The 19188-nt window shown below is 40.2% G+C and overlaps 2 protein-coding genes across 2 annotated transcripts in view; both read right to left on the reverse strand.

Annotated features, from left to right (window-relative positions):
• The window catches only part of LOC6551409 (protein sprint), a 92377-nt gene that overhangs the window by 54975 nt on the left and 18214 nt on the right, over nt 1-19188 (reverse strand). The window lies entirely within an intron of this gene.
• LOC6551408 (MICOS complex subunit MIC13 homolog QIL1) lies at nt 15475-16287 on the reverse strand. Its single transcript, XM_026982752.1, has 2 exons — nt 16264-16287; nt 15475-16198 (listed from the first exon to the last, which is right to left on the reverse strand). The coding sequence occupies exon 2, from the start codon at nt 16181-16183 to the stop codon at nt 15674-15676; it is 510 nt and encodes a 169-aa protein (XP_026838553.1). The 5' UTR covers nt 16184-16198; nt 16264-16287; the 3' UTR covers nt 15475-15673.

The following is a 19188-nucleotide window of genomic DNA, read 5'->3' on the forward strand; positions in this document are numbered from 1 at the left end:
TGTCAGACCCACGCGGTTCACGGGACCCAAGGCCGGCATTATCACATGCGATAAATATTTATATGGAAATGTAATGACTGTCGGCCCCCCTCAATTCCACCACACCCCCTCCCCCTATGGAAAAACCCCTCATGCCCACAAAATGGCTCGGCCTTCGTCGCGCAATTAATGTCACCACATCCTTTGGGCCTTATTAATGTCCTTGGACGGCCGTTCAGACTGTGTGCGTGGTTTTAGGGGTTGGCCATTAATGCCACCACCCCCCTTTACCCCACCCACCCCCACCCCTGCGGCCGGTGAAAACAATTAATTTGCCTATAATGCAATTTATATCGGTTCGCTGTCCGTTTTCAGATGGCGATACACAGGAAAAAATGTTCCACTTCGAAAGAATTCTTCTGAGAAGAAAACCATAATCAGCATGTGAATAAATAATAATATAACCTTTATTACAAAAGGAATATGGGAAGTGTTTGATAATAACTGCTCTCAAATTATGGAAAATCCACGAACAATTGTGTCAAAATGTCCCTAATAAATTCCTAAATAGTTTTAAATTTCACTGTTACTTAAACATGCTACTATTTTGGACTGTGCAGCACACTATCCATCGCCTTTTATCCCTTATTGCCAACCAGAACTCCAGCAAACCCCATTCTTTACACTTTAGCCACATAATGTGCATATTTTTGGGTACTCTGCGTTTTTGGTATTCCAGGCAAAATGATTAATTATTTAAAACAACAACGAGCAGCCTTGTTTAAGAACAATTCGCGAGGGCACAAAGATATTCTAATGGCCTTTAAATAGTTACAATGGATGAAAGATTCGTGGAAGGAGATGCTGGTGGTTTTCGAATTTTTGAGATACCAAAGCACAAGATTTACAATTTGCCTTTTGATTTACTAGTTTTAAATGGGGTTTTTGAGGAGGCCACATAAATGTTTGCAGATCATTTAAAAAGGTATCGCGAAGTATGCTACAATGTATTTCAACTGCAATAAAACCATATAGCATAAGGCGAATGTGAATAAATCATCTATCCAAGAACCAATTATATCTCGCTGTAACTTACAAGCCAGATAAGATATTAATGATTTGAAATCAAATTAAACGCGGATGCAGCTGGCTGGGCAAAGTTCACATCTGCACTTGCCTCTGCACTGCTTTTTCTGACATAATTGGGCAGTTCACCGATGATGACAAGAGCCACCAAGCTGGAAAATCGGGAAAAGCGGGGAAAGCGGGGAAAGCGGGGAAAGCGGGGAAAGCGGGGAAAAGCGGGAAAAGCCCGCATGGAACTGCCAGACACAGAGGAGACCACCTCGCCCCGAGGAAGCATATTGTAAACAAACTGTCAGATCGGAGACACGAAACTAGAAATGTTTGGAAAAGCGACGAAGGGAGCACAATGAAACAGATACATATATGTGTGTACGGTGTACCGCGGGGGCGGTGGAAAATCTAGTGGAAAATCTTGTGGAAAATCTCGAAGCAAATCCAAAAATCCGACTGCAGTTGTCGTGCAAGTTGATATGTGCAACATGGTGTGTTTCGAAACTGCAACACATTTGCCAAGCGGATTTTGATGCAAACAGGGATGGGGCATGAAAGTACACATTTTGCCTTGTTGCACACCGATCCATTTATAATTTCAGTTATCAACTAATAACATTGCAATTTTGCAACTTCTTTCTCTGATTCTACTATATGTTAATTAGATGTCTTAATAACTTAATCGATTACCTTAAACATAAATAAATGTTGTATCATTTATTGTTTTAAGCTTTGCATAATTTGTTACCTTTGTATTCAGATTTGCATACTAGATGTACTTATTTAAGCGAAAAATGGTTAACTCACCTGTAAGAAAAGAAGAAAAAGATAAGAGCATTAATAAAATATTCTTTAATATTATTAATTTCATAATAAAACAAATTTAATATGAATACTTCAGCAACTTCAGCCGGAAGTTGAATTCAATATCCCATGTTTAAAGAATATTAAAAATTAGCTGTTTCAACTGAAAGCATCTATTGCAGCTAAACTATATAAAGCGTAAACAAGGAACAACAAGAATTTGTAAATTAATTAAAAGCAGCTTGCTGCCTTTTTTGGTTTTTTTTTTGGGGGGGGAAATGTCCAAAAATTGTTTTGAGGCTCCCAGAGGCCATTGACGGGGTCAAGTTATTGGCAGGGTCGGGTCCCAGACCGAAAACCAGAAGAACAGAACTGCCCATTTTAAAAGCTTCGCAGCGGCAGCTTGAAAATATTTTTACGACTTTCCCAGCGAAGCAAGTGCGGAAAAGTGAAAACAAAAAAATGTGGCTTTGGGACCACTGTAGTCCTGTAATTAAATAATGCCCTTGCTGTTGCCACGCCCCCATGCCATCTGGCCCCGTCATCCGCCCACTTTACGGCATGAAAAACACAAACAAGAAGTATCTTAACAGCATTTGAAGTTGAAGGAGCCGAGGTCCTGCGGTGGACAGAAGTTATATCCGTGTTTACTGTCTGCTGACCCCCAGGAGAAAATTCGTGTGGTGGGAGGTAGAGAGGTCAGGGGTCGGGGGTCGGGGGTTAGCATGGCACAGAAGCACACGCATCGAACTATTGCTCCCCTAGGATAAATTAATAAATTTCGCAGTGAAAGTTGCCACAAAAACAAGGGGAGCAAATGAAATACTGCATAATAGTACTCCATTTATTTGTGGCGATTTCTTTTATAATTTTTTAGGGATTCTAACAAATGACGGATTTTAACAAACTACCCAAAATATAGGTAACATTTTATTGTTATAGATACTAAGCAGAGCAAAACAGTCATTCTTTTAGCATTATGACTATTTTAAACTAAATTGTGATATAAAAACCAACCTTAAATATAGATCTTTGGCCACAAGTAGTTTTGCTGATGTTCCGTTCAAAAATAATCAGTTTTTTGGACATAACATTCGAAATAATTTTTTGACAATTTTTTTACCCAACATTTTTTTTAGTAAGTCCGTTCAAAATCGAAACAGGTCGTTAGATTTGGTAATAAGCTGTTCAAAACAACCACTAGATTGATTTTTAGCCAAGTTATGATGAGAGTACCCATAAAATATATAATACTTTTGCCATACGATGTTTACCAACTGCAATGGAAAACCAAACTGATTTTGACAGTTTTTTGCACAATATGCCAGTACAAATAATTCACAAAAAAAGGAGACAACGATGATGGAGTTGATGTAGCCTTTGCCGATGATGAAGTCAAGATTATATGGCATCTGGCCATATGCAACATTGTAAAGTTTATGTGAACTGGTATGTACGTGCGGTCCATAAATGGCAAATGCATTTTACAGATTGCGCATGGAAAATAAAAGAGGACAAGAGGAAAAAAGGAAAAAAACCGGCGACTTTCTCTTTATTTTGAAGAATTTGCAGATGTCAGCGATGAATAGAGATCAAAAGAATGTACATACATAGCTTCAAATTATTATTATTATTAATAATTATAATTAATTGCAAATAGATTTTGCAAAAATACTATATGGGTTAAAGTAGCAAGTATAGTTAGTCAGCTAACCTTTTTTTAGCAAGTGTATATCCTTTTATAGCAAGTATTCATCCTTTTATAGCAAGTATACATCCTTTTATAGACTAGTTCATCATCCCTTTTGCATCCTAATAAACACGCATAGCAAAAAACATTTGAATGATGCCACTTTCAGACTCCTTAAAACCGCCAACCATCCCCACGTTTTAGCCTTTTCAGGAACTTGAGTTTCGCACCCTTTCCCGGCAAAAAATTCCCACAACACGAAAACGAAAGCAATAAAATTAGGGCCAATACCATTTTTGGCTCTTCACACCATGCAAAATACAGAAAAAAATAGAAAAAAACGCTTGGCGAAAACTTTTGGTGAGAGTGGGGAAAATGGAAAAGTGAGCAAAAGTTTTCCCTTTTTTTTTGTATGATATTTCAGATATGGCAAATTAGCAGGGCACTCCACTCCACTACACTTCACTCTTCTTCTGCGCCATTTAATCAAGAAAAACACTTTTTATTGTGAAAAATTATGACATTGTTGTTGCCTTAATGTCGGCCATTCCATTTTCCGCTGGTTGTTGCTAATGTCAAAAGTGTTATTGTTATGCAGACAATTATAGCATGCGATAAAAATGCTTAGGAAAAGCGGTCTGCAAAATGGATGGATGGAAAAAAGGGGGGTTGAAATAATGAGAGTTTTGCAAATGAGAAAATATGTTTATTAGGGTTACAGTCGGTCAGGATATAAACGCGGCACTTTGGGGACCGCAGTGGGTGGGAAAACTGTTGGAAAACGGTTCGAAAATCGTGGAAAACTTAAGAGCCGGCAGCTGCGATCGTTCTGGCTGGTCATCAGCATTGTTTATTTACGACGGCCTCCCTCCAAAAAAAAAAACAGCTGCCAACTTGAAGTAAACAAACTTGGCGCGGAGAAAGTGAGATCACTTGAGACAAATCAGGGATGTCCGATGCATGGCATCCGTCAAATATACTCGTACATATCTGACTTTAATTGCCCATGACAAATGTGCAAGCTGGTGGACTACTCTTTGATGATCGTTTTGGGTAAACAATTGCTGCTTTACACGGTACTTTCATGGTCGCAAGCCGAAGCCATTAGGGCTTAAAATTCAACTCAGTTTGTATGCAAAGCGCGCGTGTTTAATCGCCACTCAACTAATTAATGGTTTTCCATGCTTATAAGGATGTACATTTTCCACTGCAATGTTGCATTAAAAATGCATTTTTAGATACTCAAAGTTTTGGGCAACGCAAATGCATGGAATGGTGGAACTTACATTATTTATTAATGATATATAAATTAGATTTTCAGATTTTAAAGGGGATTATTTGAAAGTAATGACTGCATATTTGAGTCTTAACTAGGACTTAAGTCTTTGGAGTATATCTCTATTGTTGCAGAACCCACGGAACAGCAAATTGCCAAAAGCTGTACGTACGGATGTCAGACTTATGAACATGGCAGTTCCCATCCCGACGCATCGCCGTCGTCGCCTGACCCATATTTATTTTTGGCACTTTTGGTATTTCACATTCGATATGGGCTGCCCGCCAAAATAGAAGTGCAAACGAGTCTGTAAGTACATGCTGCCAGTACTGCCCAACTTACAACTTACCGAAATGGAAAGAACTTTTCCAGTATTTGTCTGCCCAGGCTGGTCGTTGTCATGTTTTCCCGACTTTTCCGACTGGTGGGCTCCTCTTTAGCTTGCTTTTATTGCTTTTCCTTTTTTCGGTGCGCCAGGAAGTGTGGTGCAACAAAGACAGCGACGGCGACGGCGACGGCGAAGGCGACGGCAACTGCGCACTGAGCAATTGAAATACGCTTTAATTAAACTAATCAGAAGATATATACACCATATATAGACGCGCGATACTGAGCAGACGCCCACACACTGGGAGTCATTTAAAAGAACTTGCGGCTGGGCGGCTGCCTCGTAGAGAAAGCAAACAAACCGTATATACAAGCTGGCTAACTGCTCGCTATATGTATATTTTTATATATTATATTTTCATGGGATCGCTTCACTTTCGGGGGCACAACAACAATGCACATTCACAAGATACTGTAAATTTGAACAGAAACAAAAAGGTGCAACTTAGATAAACACTTTCTTCATTTTGTTTTTTCGATACACAACGCAGTCTGTGTCACGCAGTTTTTAGCTTGATTGGCTTGCTATATCATTTCATAATTGCTGTTTCAATCAAACGTATGTAGTATGTATAAGCAGTGACTAAGTTTGGTCTTATCAAACTGGAATTCGCCCGCCAAACCTCAGAAAAGTGATATTAATGGGACTTTGGTAAACCCCAAAGCATACGTGTATGATGCAACTCGCATATCGCTTTGAAATTAAATGTAAATATATGACTTCAAATTATAATTCAGATTCGAAACTACTTCGATTCGATTCCATGCCATATTTATAACAATGGAACTACTTTTCTGGAGGGAAACTCGGTATAAATGGAAAATGCAAGTGTATGTAGTCATTTCCATTCCAATGATTTGATGAAAGCAATTCCAGTCACTAAGCTCCCAAGCCCCAGTTAGTTGATTTTTTCAGATATATCCATTAGGAGCAACCCAGAAGCCAAGATCTGTCATTTGTCAGTGGCTGTTTAAGGTCTGTCGATCGTTTGGCGTGTGATTAATGGAGATTCCAAGACGATTCTGCAGAATTGCGCCGTCTTAAGACCCACAATTTAGTCTTCATATCTGCATGGCGATCAGATCTCTCTCTTTTTTCCTCAATTTGATCTTGTACTTAGGGGGCTGAGATGCCAATGACCCAGCCACAATGGCAATAAAAAAACATTGTACAAAAAGCAGTGAAGAAAATTACATAAATTGCAATTTAATTTGCCTCGTTTGTTACCATTGCTGTTTTTCTGTATTCATTTGTTTTGTTTCTTTTACGCTTCGCTGTGTCGTTTGTCAAAAAATAAAAGTGTTTTTTGTTTTGCTTTCTGTTATTACAGTCAATGTGCGTTTTTTTTGCTTTGTTTGTTTTTGTTTTGTTTTTATTTTTGTGTTTTTTGTTAGTCAGCTCAGTTTACCGTTAACCGTTAGCCCGGTTACAGCACACAGTCACATCAAAAGAGCGTAAGACAATCACACGCGGAGAAAAGGTGACCCCGAATGGGTGACTTTCAAGATCCTCGCTGCACTGTAACTCAATTCAACTGGATACAACTTATCATTTTTGCACCTTTTGGGCAACTAACTTTCGCAAACTATCACCCCTAGCAACAATAAACAAAAATTGAGTTCTAAAAGGGGTTGTAAGTATTGATTTTAATTTATATACACATGTAAATAATATAAAAAAACAGCTGAGTTTCGCTATAATAATGAATAAAACGAATGTGAAATTGCAGTTCCTAATTGATATCAGATTGGCAGAACATAATATTTACAAGTATTTCAAACTATTGCGAGGCACTTCAATGAAACATTCAATAGTCAAGGCACTAAAACACATGTACATAGGTATTTCCATTAAAACAAGTCATTTATGACATGTGACATTTTTCTTTCTGTGTATTATTATTTTTGCATTTCAAAAATGAGCAAGCGATTTGAAGAACTTCAAGCGAATCGTCGTGAGTCACATGGTATCTGCGCTTGTTTGTGGATTATTACTGGGGTCAGGTAGTACAGGTAGTAGGATTGCCAGGGGCAGTGGTCACCACCTCTGCGGATTGATCGCGATTGGAGGTTCTCGGGCACTCCAATGCCCGAAGACTCACTTATGCCCCACGAGGTGGAGCCGGAGAAACCGAGAAGAAAGAGCGGAGACCGTGCAGATGCGGCGCGCGTTCGCATCGAAAGTTTTCTTGTGACTGACTGACTGTTTCGGTTTGGGGCTACTGCGGTGCGGCTACAGCCACTTGGGGCATCGGCATCGGGCCCCATGAGGCACTGTGGTTTCAGATCGCCCCGCAGCGCGCTCAACTGGCGACTGATATAAATAGAAGTGCCGTCAGTAGATCCACAAGCAAAGCGATCGAGGCGAGTCTTCTCAAAAAAAAAAAAAAAACATTGTTTATATATCCATAAAAAATCAGAAACTATATGATAAGCCTCAACACCTTAACGCCAAATCCTTTGACCCACTGTGCATATTTACAACTGTAAAAAGAAAATTTAGCCAGCCATTTTGCATTGATCGCAACCACTGTGCGATTTTTTCCAGAAAAAAGAGAGCGGAGTTGGCCAGGAAATGGTAATGGAAATGGAAGTGGGAAAGAAGAAATGAGAGTGGGCTAAGGACACGCGCTCTCTTCGGTCTCAAATTACAACGCCTCTTCCGCCTCTCCCGCCGATCGACACGCTCTCTTGCTCTCCTGGAACTTCCAGTTCAATCAACTGCGTAATTGGAGGCCGGCCATTAAATCGATGGGCGACAAACATCGGCAAATGCAAATTAATTAGACAACTTGGCTGCCGCCGCCACTTTCTTCCCCTTCTTGCTGGAAAAATCCAATCCAATTGAGCTAAACTATTTCAGAGCTTTCAGCCAGCTTGACCGGCTTTTCTTGATGTCGCTGGCGATTTTCCCTGGATTCGCGTATTTTTTTTTTTGCCTTCTTCTACTCCGGTGAGTCTGGTTTTTCCACTGTCCATTGGCCTTTTCTCAGTGGTTTCTTTTCCGCTTTTTTACTATTTATTTTTTGCATCAAATGCGGAAGTGTGTGAAAGAGAAAGCGCATAATCCAATAAGAGAGTGGGAAATAGATGGGCGGTGGGTGGTGAAAAGTGGGTGGTGATGGTGGTGGGCCACAAGTAACAAGTGCAACCGCAAATTTTCTATGTAAATTGTGGCAAGTGCAAAACATACTTGCGCTGTGTAAAAAGTGCAAGAGAAATGTATGAAAAGGAATCTGAAGAGAATTGAATATTATTTGAAATATTTAAAAGCAAATTTAATTCAAGATAAAACTCTTATGTGGTAATCTTCAGTTCTGCAAAGAATTCGTTACGATACACGCATGTTTCTCGCATTTCCGGCAACTTGCACATTGCACCGTTTATGGAAAAACATTTGCGACTTTTCGCTAGTTTTTCCAATTCAAGTGCTGTGTTGGTAGCGTCAACTGGCCATATAAAAGTGATAGACATATTAACCCACTAGTCCACATTGCTGCCAAATTCAGACAGCGTCAGACAAAGTAGCAATTTTCAGCTCAGTTGCGTGACGCTTGTTGTTGTCTATGTGGGTGGGTGGAAAAGTGGGTGGAAGTGGGCGGGGCGATGGGCGGTGGGCGGGTCGGTAGTGAAGCATGCATCCCAGACACGCGAATGTGATAAAAATTAACGGCGACGCCGCAAATTTAGTGTGTCCATTTCAATCTATGCATGGACCTTTCTTAAAACTTGCTATCTACATTTTACTATGGAAACGAAAATGATGTCTGCAGTGTTTTTTGCAATAATTAAAGTGCATAAGTTGTAAAAACAACTAAACTGTGTTAAATTGATTGGAACTAAAGTGTTCAGTCCTTTAAGCCCATAGGTTTGCAAATGGTATTAAAATAATTTGATAACGTAGTGTTCAGGAAAATGTGCCTGAATTAAAGTGAAAGTTTTGGGAAGTACGCCTTTTTGGGAAGTAACGACACCTTCCAATTTTCCTTTTTGCCACTCCTGTTTATTTACGATTTTCCGCATTCGAGAGTGTAAGCCGCAAACGAAGGAAAAAATGATAACAAATTGAGTTGGCAGCAGGGAAAAAGAAGTGAAGGAAAAGGCGCTTTATGACTTTGGCTAACTTTTGCTACGTGCATTGAAAAGCCAAACTGAAAAGTCGGGAAAGGCGGAAAAACTGTTGCATGCTTTTAGGCCGGAAATTATATGCACGATGTGACCATTAGTCAAGATGTCGGTGTGGCATGGGATATATCCTACTATAAATACATATGTATATCGAACCACTTTGATTCCGATGGGCGATAGCGCACGTATATTTGTGTTCGAGTATCTGAACTTTATAGTTTGTGTGTTTTCTGGGTTTTTATTCGCATAGCGAAGAAAATCGAGGGAAAAAGTAAGCCAATAAGTAACATAGTAATGATTATTATATATGAGATTATAAATTCGCCAAACGTTTTTGAAAGCCATTCCCCTCAATTCCTATTTTTTCAATCCCCATAAATGTACGAGAATTTCAATTTGTGCACCTGTTTTTCTGGGGATTTCAACTGCCTCGTCTCCTTAATTTTTGATGTTGGCCTATAGTATGCATGCGTGATAAATGGCTTTTATCTTTTTAAAGCACTTCACTGCACGGCTTTTCCAGCGACAAAAATGGCAATGAAAATGTGGGAAAATTGTGCGTGTCAAAGAAGGCAAAAATAAAATTTATTCAATGTTGGTGTTTTTTGCGCTTCTGTTTCTGTTTCAGCCGGGCAGCATCTGGCGTCTGCTTGCCACTCATCCTTTTCCCCGACCTTGCCACCCCCTGCCCCCGAAAATCTCCCCTTTTCCGCCCCATCACACCCCATTTTTGCCGCGACGAGATGACGTCCTTTGTTGCCGCGTTATGAGCAAGTTAATTATGGTGTCTGATATTTTACCCGACACTCTTTTCTTAGCGGCTCTCCCTGCTTTTAGCCTTCAGTTTCAGGATTTTGTCGCAAGAAATGGGATTCTATAAAGTGCTTTGTTCCTTATATATAGGAAATTCGGCTCAAGCTATAGAAAAACAAGCTATAGAATAAAATACAAAAATATATAAATATAAATAAATTCTAATTTGAATTATTGTTATTTTCCTAGTCACAGTGTTTTGCGAACTATACCACAAATTCCAACAAGAATTTGTTTATTTATTTGCCTTAGTACTGATTTTGACGTTTTTATGAAGAGTTTGGGTGAGTGAGTTTAAAAATTAGGCTGCTGGTGCAGAACATTAATGTATTAAAAACATTTAGCAGGCTGGCTGGCGCAAATGTATTTCTATAGGTAGTGAAAATGTGACTTTTCCAAAATCGATATCTTAGCTGGGTTTTCCATCTACCGCAGGTGTAGCATATGTGCCTGGCAAGCTGAAACTATTCGACCCCCAGTTTCGCATTTTCGCATTTTCGCAGACTCCAAAAATCATGAGTCACACACAAGATGAAGGAAGCTGTGGAAAACTTTTGCCATCCCGTTCGCTTATGAAAGGACATACAGTCGAGTTTGGTGTAGTTTTGTAGGCGGTGCCACCGTCCGCTTGCTTTCATCATTAATATTTAAGCATCGTCGATTCAATCGATCCACATAAAATGAGCAAAATGAGCAAAATAGCAAAAGTTGGGCCAGAAGTGTGAGCTTGATGGACAGAGAGTCACGGCCAAAGAGACGGCATCCAGTCAAATTGAAGTTGAATTTCTCTACCGCTTTTCCGTTTAATTAGCGAAAAGTAATTACTTAATTAGTTGTGTGTGTGTGTCTCCATTTAAGCAGCTTAACTTTGATGGTCCAAAAAGCGCATTTAAGGTTGATTAGTTTTACGGCAAAAGATTCGTGGCCCCATCTAATCTCTCATAGAATTGGTGTGGGAAGAATCGTGCGACCGCAGGCAAATCAAAACTCCATTAGTGACTGGTCAGCAATTTAATTGACCAGTAGCCGATTGCTTTCGGTTCGATTTTTCCCCACCTTTTCGTTTTTCACCCCCCACACATACACACATATGTACATGGAAATATAAAACATTATGAGCGAATAAAAATGTTGTGTTGCCTACTTTCAGGCCATGTTTTTTATGCCCCTTGTGGTGCGATTCAAATACATGCAGATACATTTGCAGATACATTTGCAGCTACAGATACAGATACATGTACTACCGCTCACAAAAATACACAAATACCCTTAAAAAAACATTCATGAAAATTCTTTACCATAAACTAGATTTAAAAACGCATTAAAGAAACTAAAAACCAGATAGTTCATATTTCGAAAAAATAAATGAAATATTTGACTATAACAGGCAACACTTCCAAGCGGAATTGCAAGTACCCGCAGCTAGGGTATCGTAATATATGCAGGGGGTATAAATATATTTTTGCATACTTTCGGTTGCTGGCATAAAACTCAACTTTGTGTCATAAACACCACTGAAATGGAGCGCCGCAACACCTGCGACTGCTAAAACGCCGGCGGGCCACAACAAATCAAAAACACGACTACCCAAAGTGGGCAAAAGTGGGCAGAAGTGGTTGAAGGTGGGTGTTTGGAGATGTTTGGAGTTATGTCTAGTAAATAAATAAAAGCAATAAGCAGACAGCAGGCGACTGAAAACAGGAGACAGCAGTCAGACGACAGCAGAGGGCATCGTAAGTAGGTGAGCAGCGCTACTGGAAGACAGTTACCCCCAGATTTATCTGGTTTAGAGTTTGAATTTTATGCAATGATGGGGGAAAACTCCATGCAGAAAGAGCGACGAAATGTTCTGCAGAGATCCGCACAAAAAATAAATAGAAGGGAGTCTGAAATCATATTTTCCTAGTTTTAGTCACAGTTTAAGGCAGAGAAAGACCGTTTTCCAAACGCAATACTAAATGAAATAAAATTAAAGTGCATAGCAATTACTGCATTTTCAAAGCTGTATTCATATTTTTAATTGAAATACCTATTTAAGTACACCTTTAAGTACTGCACCTTTCGAAAAGAAAATGGGCTGAGTGGATTACAAGTTTGCAACAAGCTAAAGAAGCTGCCCCCAAAAAAGCGACGAAGATCTATGTACTTTTTATGTCCTTGGCAACCGTGGGTGGAAAATTCGAGCATTGGGGAGCCGGTCAGGTGGGAAATGCCGAGGAACAACAGTTGAAATTCCCAGGGTGCAAACTTTATTCTATTACGACTGGCAAAGAACAAGAGTTTGGGAAAATTGCTGGTGTGGGGCTAACCCCTCGAAAAACCGAAACAAGAACAGCGAAAGCGAATAATTGAAAGTGAGGATTGGAGATGTGAAAGTTGGAGTTTGCTGAAAGAAGGCTGCGGCTTTCATTGTCTGTCTTGGATTCTCCAAGTCTGTCGTCATTCTCCGGCGACTTTTTCCAGCCAGCTGAGACTATAGGTGTCCCCGGCTTGGTTTTCCCCGGCCCAGCATATTTTCCCTGCATTTTCCCGACTACGCTAATCCAGCGCCACATTTATGGCAGTGGGATTTGGACGGACTTAGGAGTTGTACAAGAATTAGCTGCGCTGCCTTCGCTTCTGGGCCATTAAAATGATTTAAATTGGAAATCGGGAATGGGAGGCTTGTATGTAAATAAAGTCTTAACTGTGGCTAAGACCCAATGCCACCGAAGTTGGTTAAACAGCAGCTGTGCGCATTCCCATGGGATTTTGGGTGGAAATGCTCGATTTACTTTTGGATGTGGCAAAGTTAAGTTATTTCTAATCAAATCATTATTATTGCCGAGTTTATCAAATTAAAACTGCAAAAAGACGGTTTCAATAGTGCTTTAAGTAAATTTGTTTCAGCCATATTTAAAGTTGATATATCTATTAGTGTTGCATGCAAATTATTCCTTCTACAACCCTTCCCTTAATGCTTTTAGTAAGTTAAATGGAAGTATCATCACAATTACCATTAAAACTCGACATTAAGACCCACTTGTCTGAGCCCCCAAGTTTTCAGTTAATTCGGACTATTAACTGGATTATATCCCTTTGAGTCCGTGAGTCTAACCAAATCCCCTTACTTTGCAGCCAGGTCACTGCGAAGTGGCAAGCCGGAAAATAATAATAATTGCCAGAACAATGAGCAGCGGAAACTTGGGCTAATAGAAAATGCAAACAACATATTAAACAATTAAACGGAAATTAGCACAAAATATATATTCACCTCGGCCAAAGGGATGAAACGGAGGATGAAACTGAAGTGTAGCAGATCCGGGAAAAAGGATCCGGCATCAAGTCGCTTCATTAATAAACGACTTCAGACGGACGCAATTGAAAATGAACGGAAATGAATGCAGTGGCCAAATGAATATATGGAAAACATGGCAAGAGGCGGCCTCCTGCTAATGAACCTGGTTTTACGATGCCATTCAGGTGAAGTGGGGAAGACAGCCGAACGGAAACATCGGAGCAACCGGACGTGGGTGGGGATTCCTCGATTCCCTAGCTCCCAGAAGACAAAGGGGAGCTTGGCCAACTTAAATATGCAAGACAGCGCTCGGCTGGGCGCCAAATGTGCCACCCTAGCTCCACCCCCATGACCCCACAAAACCCCAAGCCCCAAACACCAAACACCACGCCCCAACCCCCAAAATCCCCAGGAACTTCAGCGCCAGCTGTGCCGACAACAGCGCCAAGTACTGACTAACATTCACACTCTGCGTACACTGCGAGAAAGTAGATCACGTTACAATTTAAAAACACTTGCTTAATGTCTCCATAAATATTTAAAATTTATTTACTGTTCCAGTTAAAAGCACTTAGCGTAAGTAAAATACAGACATTTATAGGTAGACTATTGAACTTCAAGAAGGTATGCCAACAATTGATTCATTGTGTACATTATAATACCCCTGCTTTTCTCCCAGTGCACCGCTGTGCAGCCCACGCCTTCGAGCAGCATAAACTTACAACACTTTTACCTCATCATCAAGGACTTGAACTTAAGGAAATTGATTTTATGCAACGTTTAGAGGAGCAGCATGGAAATAGAATGTGGCAGTATAAAAGGGATACGACCAGAAAACCAGGACCAGACGCTTTGTATGCTAAACCGCAAAGAAAAATGGTGCCAGCGGTGAGGATGAGTCAAGTGACATAAATAAAATCCGTGACTATAAATCTAAGGCATAAGCGGTTAAAGAGTCAGCCAAAAGACGCGGCACGTAGCCACCATCCGCCATGTCCCTCATCCAAACCTTTTTTCCCAGCTCCACAACCTTTTTGGCATCCTCCGTCAGGAGTCGCAGCAATGAATCCCGCAAAGCGCAGATAAATATGTAAATAGATACAACGCGGATTATGCTTTGGACAACAATGCAATGGATACGAGTATACTTTAGATACTGGATGGCAGGGCGAGAATTTGGCCATGTTGAATTCAAGTCTTTAAGACTGGCTAAGAACTGCAAGAATCCAGGTAGGAACTTAGCAAACTCCTTGTTAAGCGCATGCAAACAGAACTAATTAAGATTTAAGCTAGTTTTTCAATCAACCACTGGCTTCCAGATATTTTCAAACTGCCAATTGCCTCGGGCTGTTCATAAAGTTTATTTCACTCGACTTGCAAAAGGGTTTTACTACCCTTCCTAAAATGGTAGTCCCCGTTTTTATGACCCACCCACCTGTTTACAACTCAACAATAAAGAGGGAAAACCAATCGAAGTCGGTTAAAAACTGTCCTACTGCAGAAGGCGATTCTTTTTATATCCAAATTATTATTGAAAAAAGCCAGATTATTGGTATGTATGTATCTGTTTACTTCTATTTTAATTGTATATATGCAAAGAAAAAAGCAATTTAATGCTACGAGTAACAGGTATCCAAACCCAGAAGATTCCAGAGAAAAGGGGATTTTCATAGGTAAAAAACTGAGTTTTTATGGACCCGCAAGGGTCACATTAAAACGCATGTTAAGCAACACGCAAAGCAACTGGATAAAGGAAATGGGAAAAGGGTTGGATTGATTTGGTTTGGTTCGCTTGGCTTCAGCTTTTGCTTTTCCGGGGAAAGGGGTTGGAAAATCCTTTTTCGCACGGCTTGACTTTGGTTGCCAATGCGGCTCGGCTGGCATTTTAATAGACTGTTGACAATTCTCACTGTTTGCCGAGTGTCTGGGCGAAGGAAAAGTAAAGGAAGGATTTCCGGAAAATTTGGACAAGTTCGATTACTGTTGCTCTACACATAGCTCCGATTGATTTAATTATTATTACCATATATTTTGTAACAAATTCTTTTGTTGAGTAATGATTCAAAACGCGAATTCTTTAGCATATCTTTAATTGAACACTTGCAGAGCATTAGGGATTCCAACAAGATTTACATACATGTTTTTTTTCGCAAGCATTTAACAATTAGATTTTGTAGAGTGTGAGTGGGATATACTTTTTGATTTCTTTTTTTTTTTTTGGTATAGAGTGATGCTTGAACCCTCACATTATTCTCGGTTTGAGGGCAACATTGCCTTGTCCCGGTAAATTGTCTACGGCCATTCGTTTCTGAAATGGGATTAAATCCTCGGATGATCCATCGCCAGCTGAAGAATCTGCTGAATCAACCTTTAGTATCTCGTTATTCGTGGAAGTATTCCACCATCTTGAGTATTCTTGGTGGCGCAATTCCTTGGCCTTTTCTACCAAATCCAGACAGGTGACCTTGGCTCCGTCGGCCAGATCCTCCGAATAATTGGGTATATTTCGTATTATACGGAAGGTACCCTTCACTCCCTCATTGTAGTATCTGCGGGATAGCTCTCCCACGCCCAGATCGCTCTCCTCAAAGTTCAGCACTCGTCGCAGGAGTCCAACTAGTGGATGAAGACCCCCAGTGATCTGATGGAACAGGCGATCCGTCTCCTCCGTCTTGCCCCAAACTCCAACTCGATTGGTCATATAGACGGTCATCGTGACCGCTGCAGTTCGATACATCAGAGTGGTAAGCATTATCGCAGAACTATTCTGATTGCGTTTGATTACTATTAAACTGCCGAAATATAGGGGAAAGATTTGGATTTCCTACTCACAACAAACACGTGCGTACTTTTGGACTTTTGAGATTAGTCTAAATGACTACTAGGATGACAGCAAGAATGACATAAAAATAGCTAAAACATTTGAATTTGTACAAGGTGACAACTCTTCTTTTATTGCAAAAGTATGGGAAAATCACTATTTCGAACTTGAAGCATCCTTTGGCTTTTCCTCTGTCTTCAAACCCATCTAGTAAAGTTCTTAGGAGTATCAAGAGCTGTAAGTTCTTTTAAGTTTCTCACTAGCATCCCTTCATCAACGGCGTGTTATCCTTTTTTTTGGGGGGTGAGCTATAAAAAACGAATACACTATCCAACCAATAGCGGTAGCAAGGAAACCCAAAACAAGTGAGTAAAAATTTAATCCATTACTCAAACCAGCAAAGGTAATGGTAAAGTAATGGTATTGCCCACAAGCAGGAAGAAGGAGGCGTCGATTGCGGATGCGAATGCGGATGCGGAGATGGCGTTGAGGTTTTGGATGGTGTAAATCTTTTGTAACATTTTGGTGTCCCCATTTTTTTATGTGCCCTTTGCACCCCTTTTTTGTGGAACGTACGGGTATATTGTATTCTTGTAGCTATGCCACACAATCAAAATTATATTACTGCTCATTGGTTAATTACAGAAATGTATCTCTGATTTGTTTGTAAGCAAACATGCCATAAACACGTAGAAAGCGTCTTTGTGTTGTAGCGCGGTAATGGGTAGCAGTTAGTCGTAACAGCAGCTTATACATTCTTAACTTTTTTTGTTATTTTGCGGAAGGACAACATTCCGTGTGTGGAGCTGGAGCTACGTGAATGGAAATAAAACTGCAATTCCGTTCGGCACTTGAAACCAGTTGAATGTCGCTCAGGCGAGTCAAAGGCGAGACGAATCTTTCGGTCCTGTTTGAAGGAACTTTGACATCCTTCTTTGCTTCGCTTCTTCTTTTTTTTTTTTAATTTGCACAACTTCTGACCCAAATTCATTTGTCACAGAATGGAGGCGGCCAAGCAGCAAAGGACCAAAATTCTTCGCCCCTTTGGCGTGAGTCTGCCAACTTTCTATAAATAAATAATAGAGTGACCGGCAGGCGAGGTGGGGTCAAAGGGTCCTTGGCCAGGACACATCCCGTGCCGGTGCCCATTCATTGGCAGAGTCATAAAGCCGGGAATAAATGGGTCCTGCGTGGCTGAGGTGCAAGGCGTGGAATTGCCGGCTGAATGGATTAAAGCCTTGAAAACATGAATTTGTTTGCGCTGAAGACCTTACATAGTGAAATCTGTTTTGCCGCCTGCTAGATAAGGCTTATGTGAGCCCAATAATGTTACAATTATACGACTATTATCTTTACGTATTACCTTATACCATACATTCGTTGGTAAATATAGTATCTTTTTGTGTGCGTTTGTTCTTGGTTAACACAAATCAAGCCACAATGGAATGTTTAGGTGCGCCATTCATTAAAATTAGCACTGGATTTCTGCAGCATACTAAAAAAAAGAAGAACAACCAGCTCGAGTACGTGACTCATTTGTGATCCTAATGAGCTGCTTCACTACTTTCCCTTTTCTGTCCGCAACTATTTGCCAGCCCAGAATTTTCCATTCCAGCTTAATAGCCGGAAATTAAATCAAGATTTGCGGGCTCAACTTTTGGGTATGCAACCAAAAAAAGCGAAAAATAGGAAGAGCAAAGGAAATGAATACGGGAGACAGCAGCTTTCATTTGCATATTTTGCACGGGTCCTAACTCTCATTTACAATTTTTCATTCATTTGTTCATTCCCTTGGTCTGGTTTAGCCAGCCAAAAAAAGGAGAACCCATTCAACTGACACTCTGACCATGAAAATGAAAATATGTTGGAGTTTTTTACGGGCTGGCTAAGAAAATTGTGGTAGTCATGTGAGCAGAGTTTATGTGTGTGGATCTGTGAAAAGCGCAAGTGTAATTAGTGTGAGGCTTAACGGGGCTAAGCCAACAAACATTTCGTGGGCTGGGTTTTTGAAAACAGACTGCAGCAAAAAACAGAAAAAACAGAAAAGAAGCTAAACCCTTTGGTGTCCGGAATGTTCGCTCTTTTTCTCATTTTATCGCTCTAGAGATTTTCAAAAAATTCTAGATAAAAAAGCCATTTCAGCAGAGCTTTAAGTGTAATTTAAAATAATTATTATCCACAATAATTACCAAAGATCTATAGTTCAAGTCTTAACTTCTACAAGCCCACGTATACTTTTGGTATTTTGAAAAGGCTGTGTATTCGTTCTGTCGTTTGGCTTTTTCTTGATTTTTTGTTTTTGGTGGCACTCTGGCTATGCCAACATTACGAAATGGCATTTGAATAGCCGTTGTGGCTTGGGGTTTTTCCCCCCACAAACACGAGAGTCCGATGAATGCAACTGAAACTGAAACTGGAACTGAAACTGTCTCTTCTGGCTGATAAATCGCCGGTGCATTATTTACGGTCCGCTCTGCTTTTTCAGCTCCATGGTTGGTTACTTTTTATGGTCGGCACCTATGACGTATACGCGATATTAGGTATGCGGTATGCGGCATGAGACACCGACACTTTGTTTATTCTCTAATTTAGTGGGCAAGCCAACAGAAACCGCACATAACAAACAGCAATCAGAGAAGCCAAGTGTAAATGGCCTTGCCAAGTGCCAAGAGTCTTGGGAATTATGATCCGGATAGAAATGTTTCCAATTTATGGGAGAGACAATGAATGGTATCCATAGCTCAATCAAAGTTATGAAAAAGACCTCCACAAAATAAACAAAATAAAAACGATTTTCGAACGGGTTTTTTTCCATAACTTGGGAAAATATGAAGGAAAAAGTAAAATGAAGACTGTAACTCCTAGTAAACATAGTTTACTATCAATATCACTTCTTTTATGATTTTCGAAAAAACAAATTTTAACAAAGGAACAAA

Source organism: Drosophila erecta, unplaced genomic scaffold (assembly GCF_003286155.1).
Source record: "Drosophila erecta strain 14021-0224.00,06,07 unplaced genomic scaffold, DereRS2 tig00000152-arrow-arrow-pilon, whole genome shotgun sequence".
Taxonomy (NCBI): domain Eukaryota; kingdom Metazoa; phylum Arthropoda; class Insecta; order Diptera; family Drosophilidae; genus Drosophila; species Drosophila erecta.

What these genes read in the sequence shown, in the direction of transcription:
- LOC6551408 (XM_026982752.1), bottom strand. Translation starts at nt 16,183, where the DNA reads ATGCTTACCACTCTGATGTATCGAACTGCAGCGGTCACGATGACCGTC.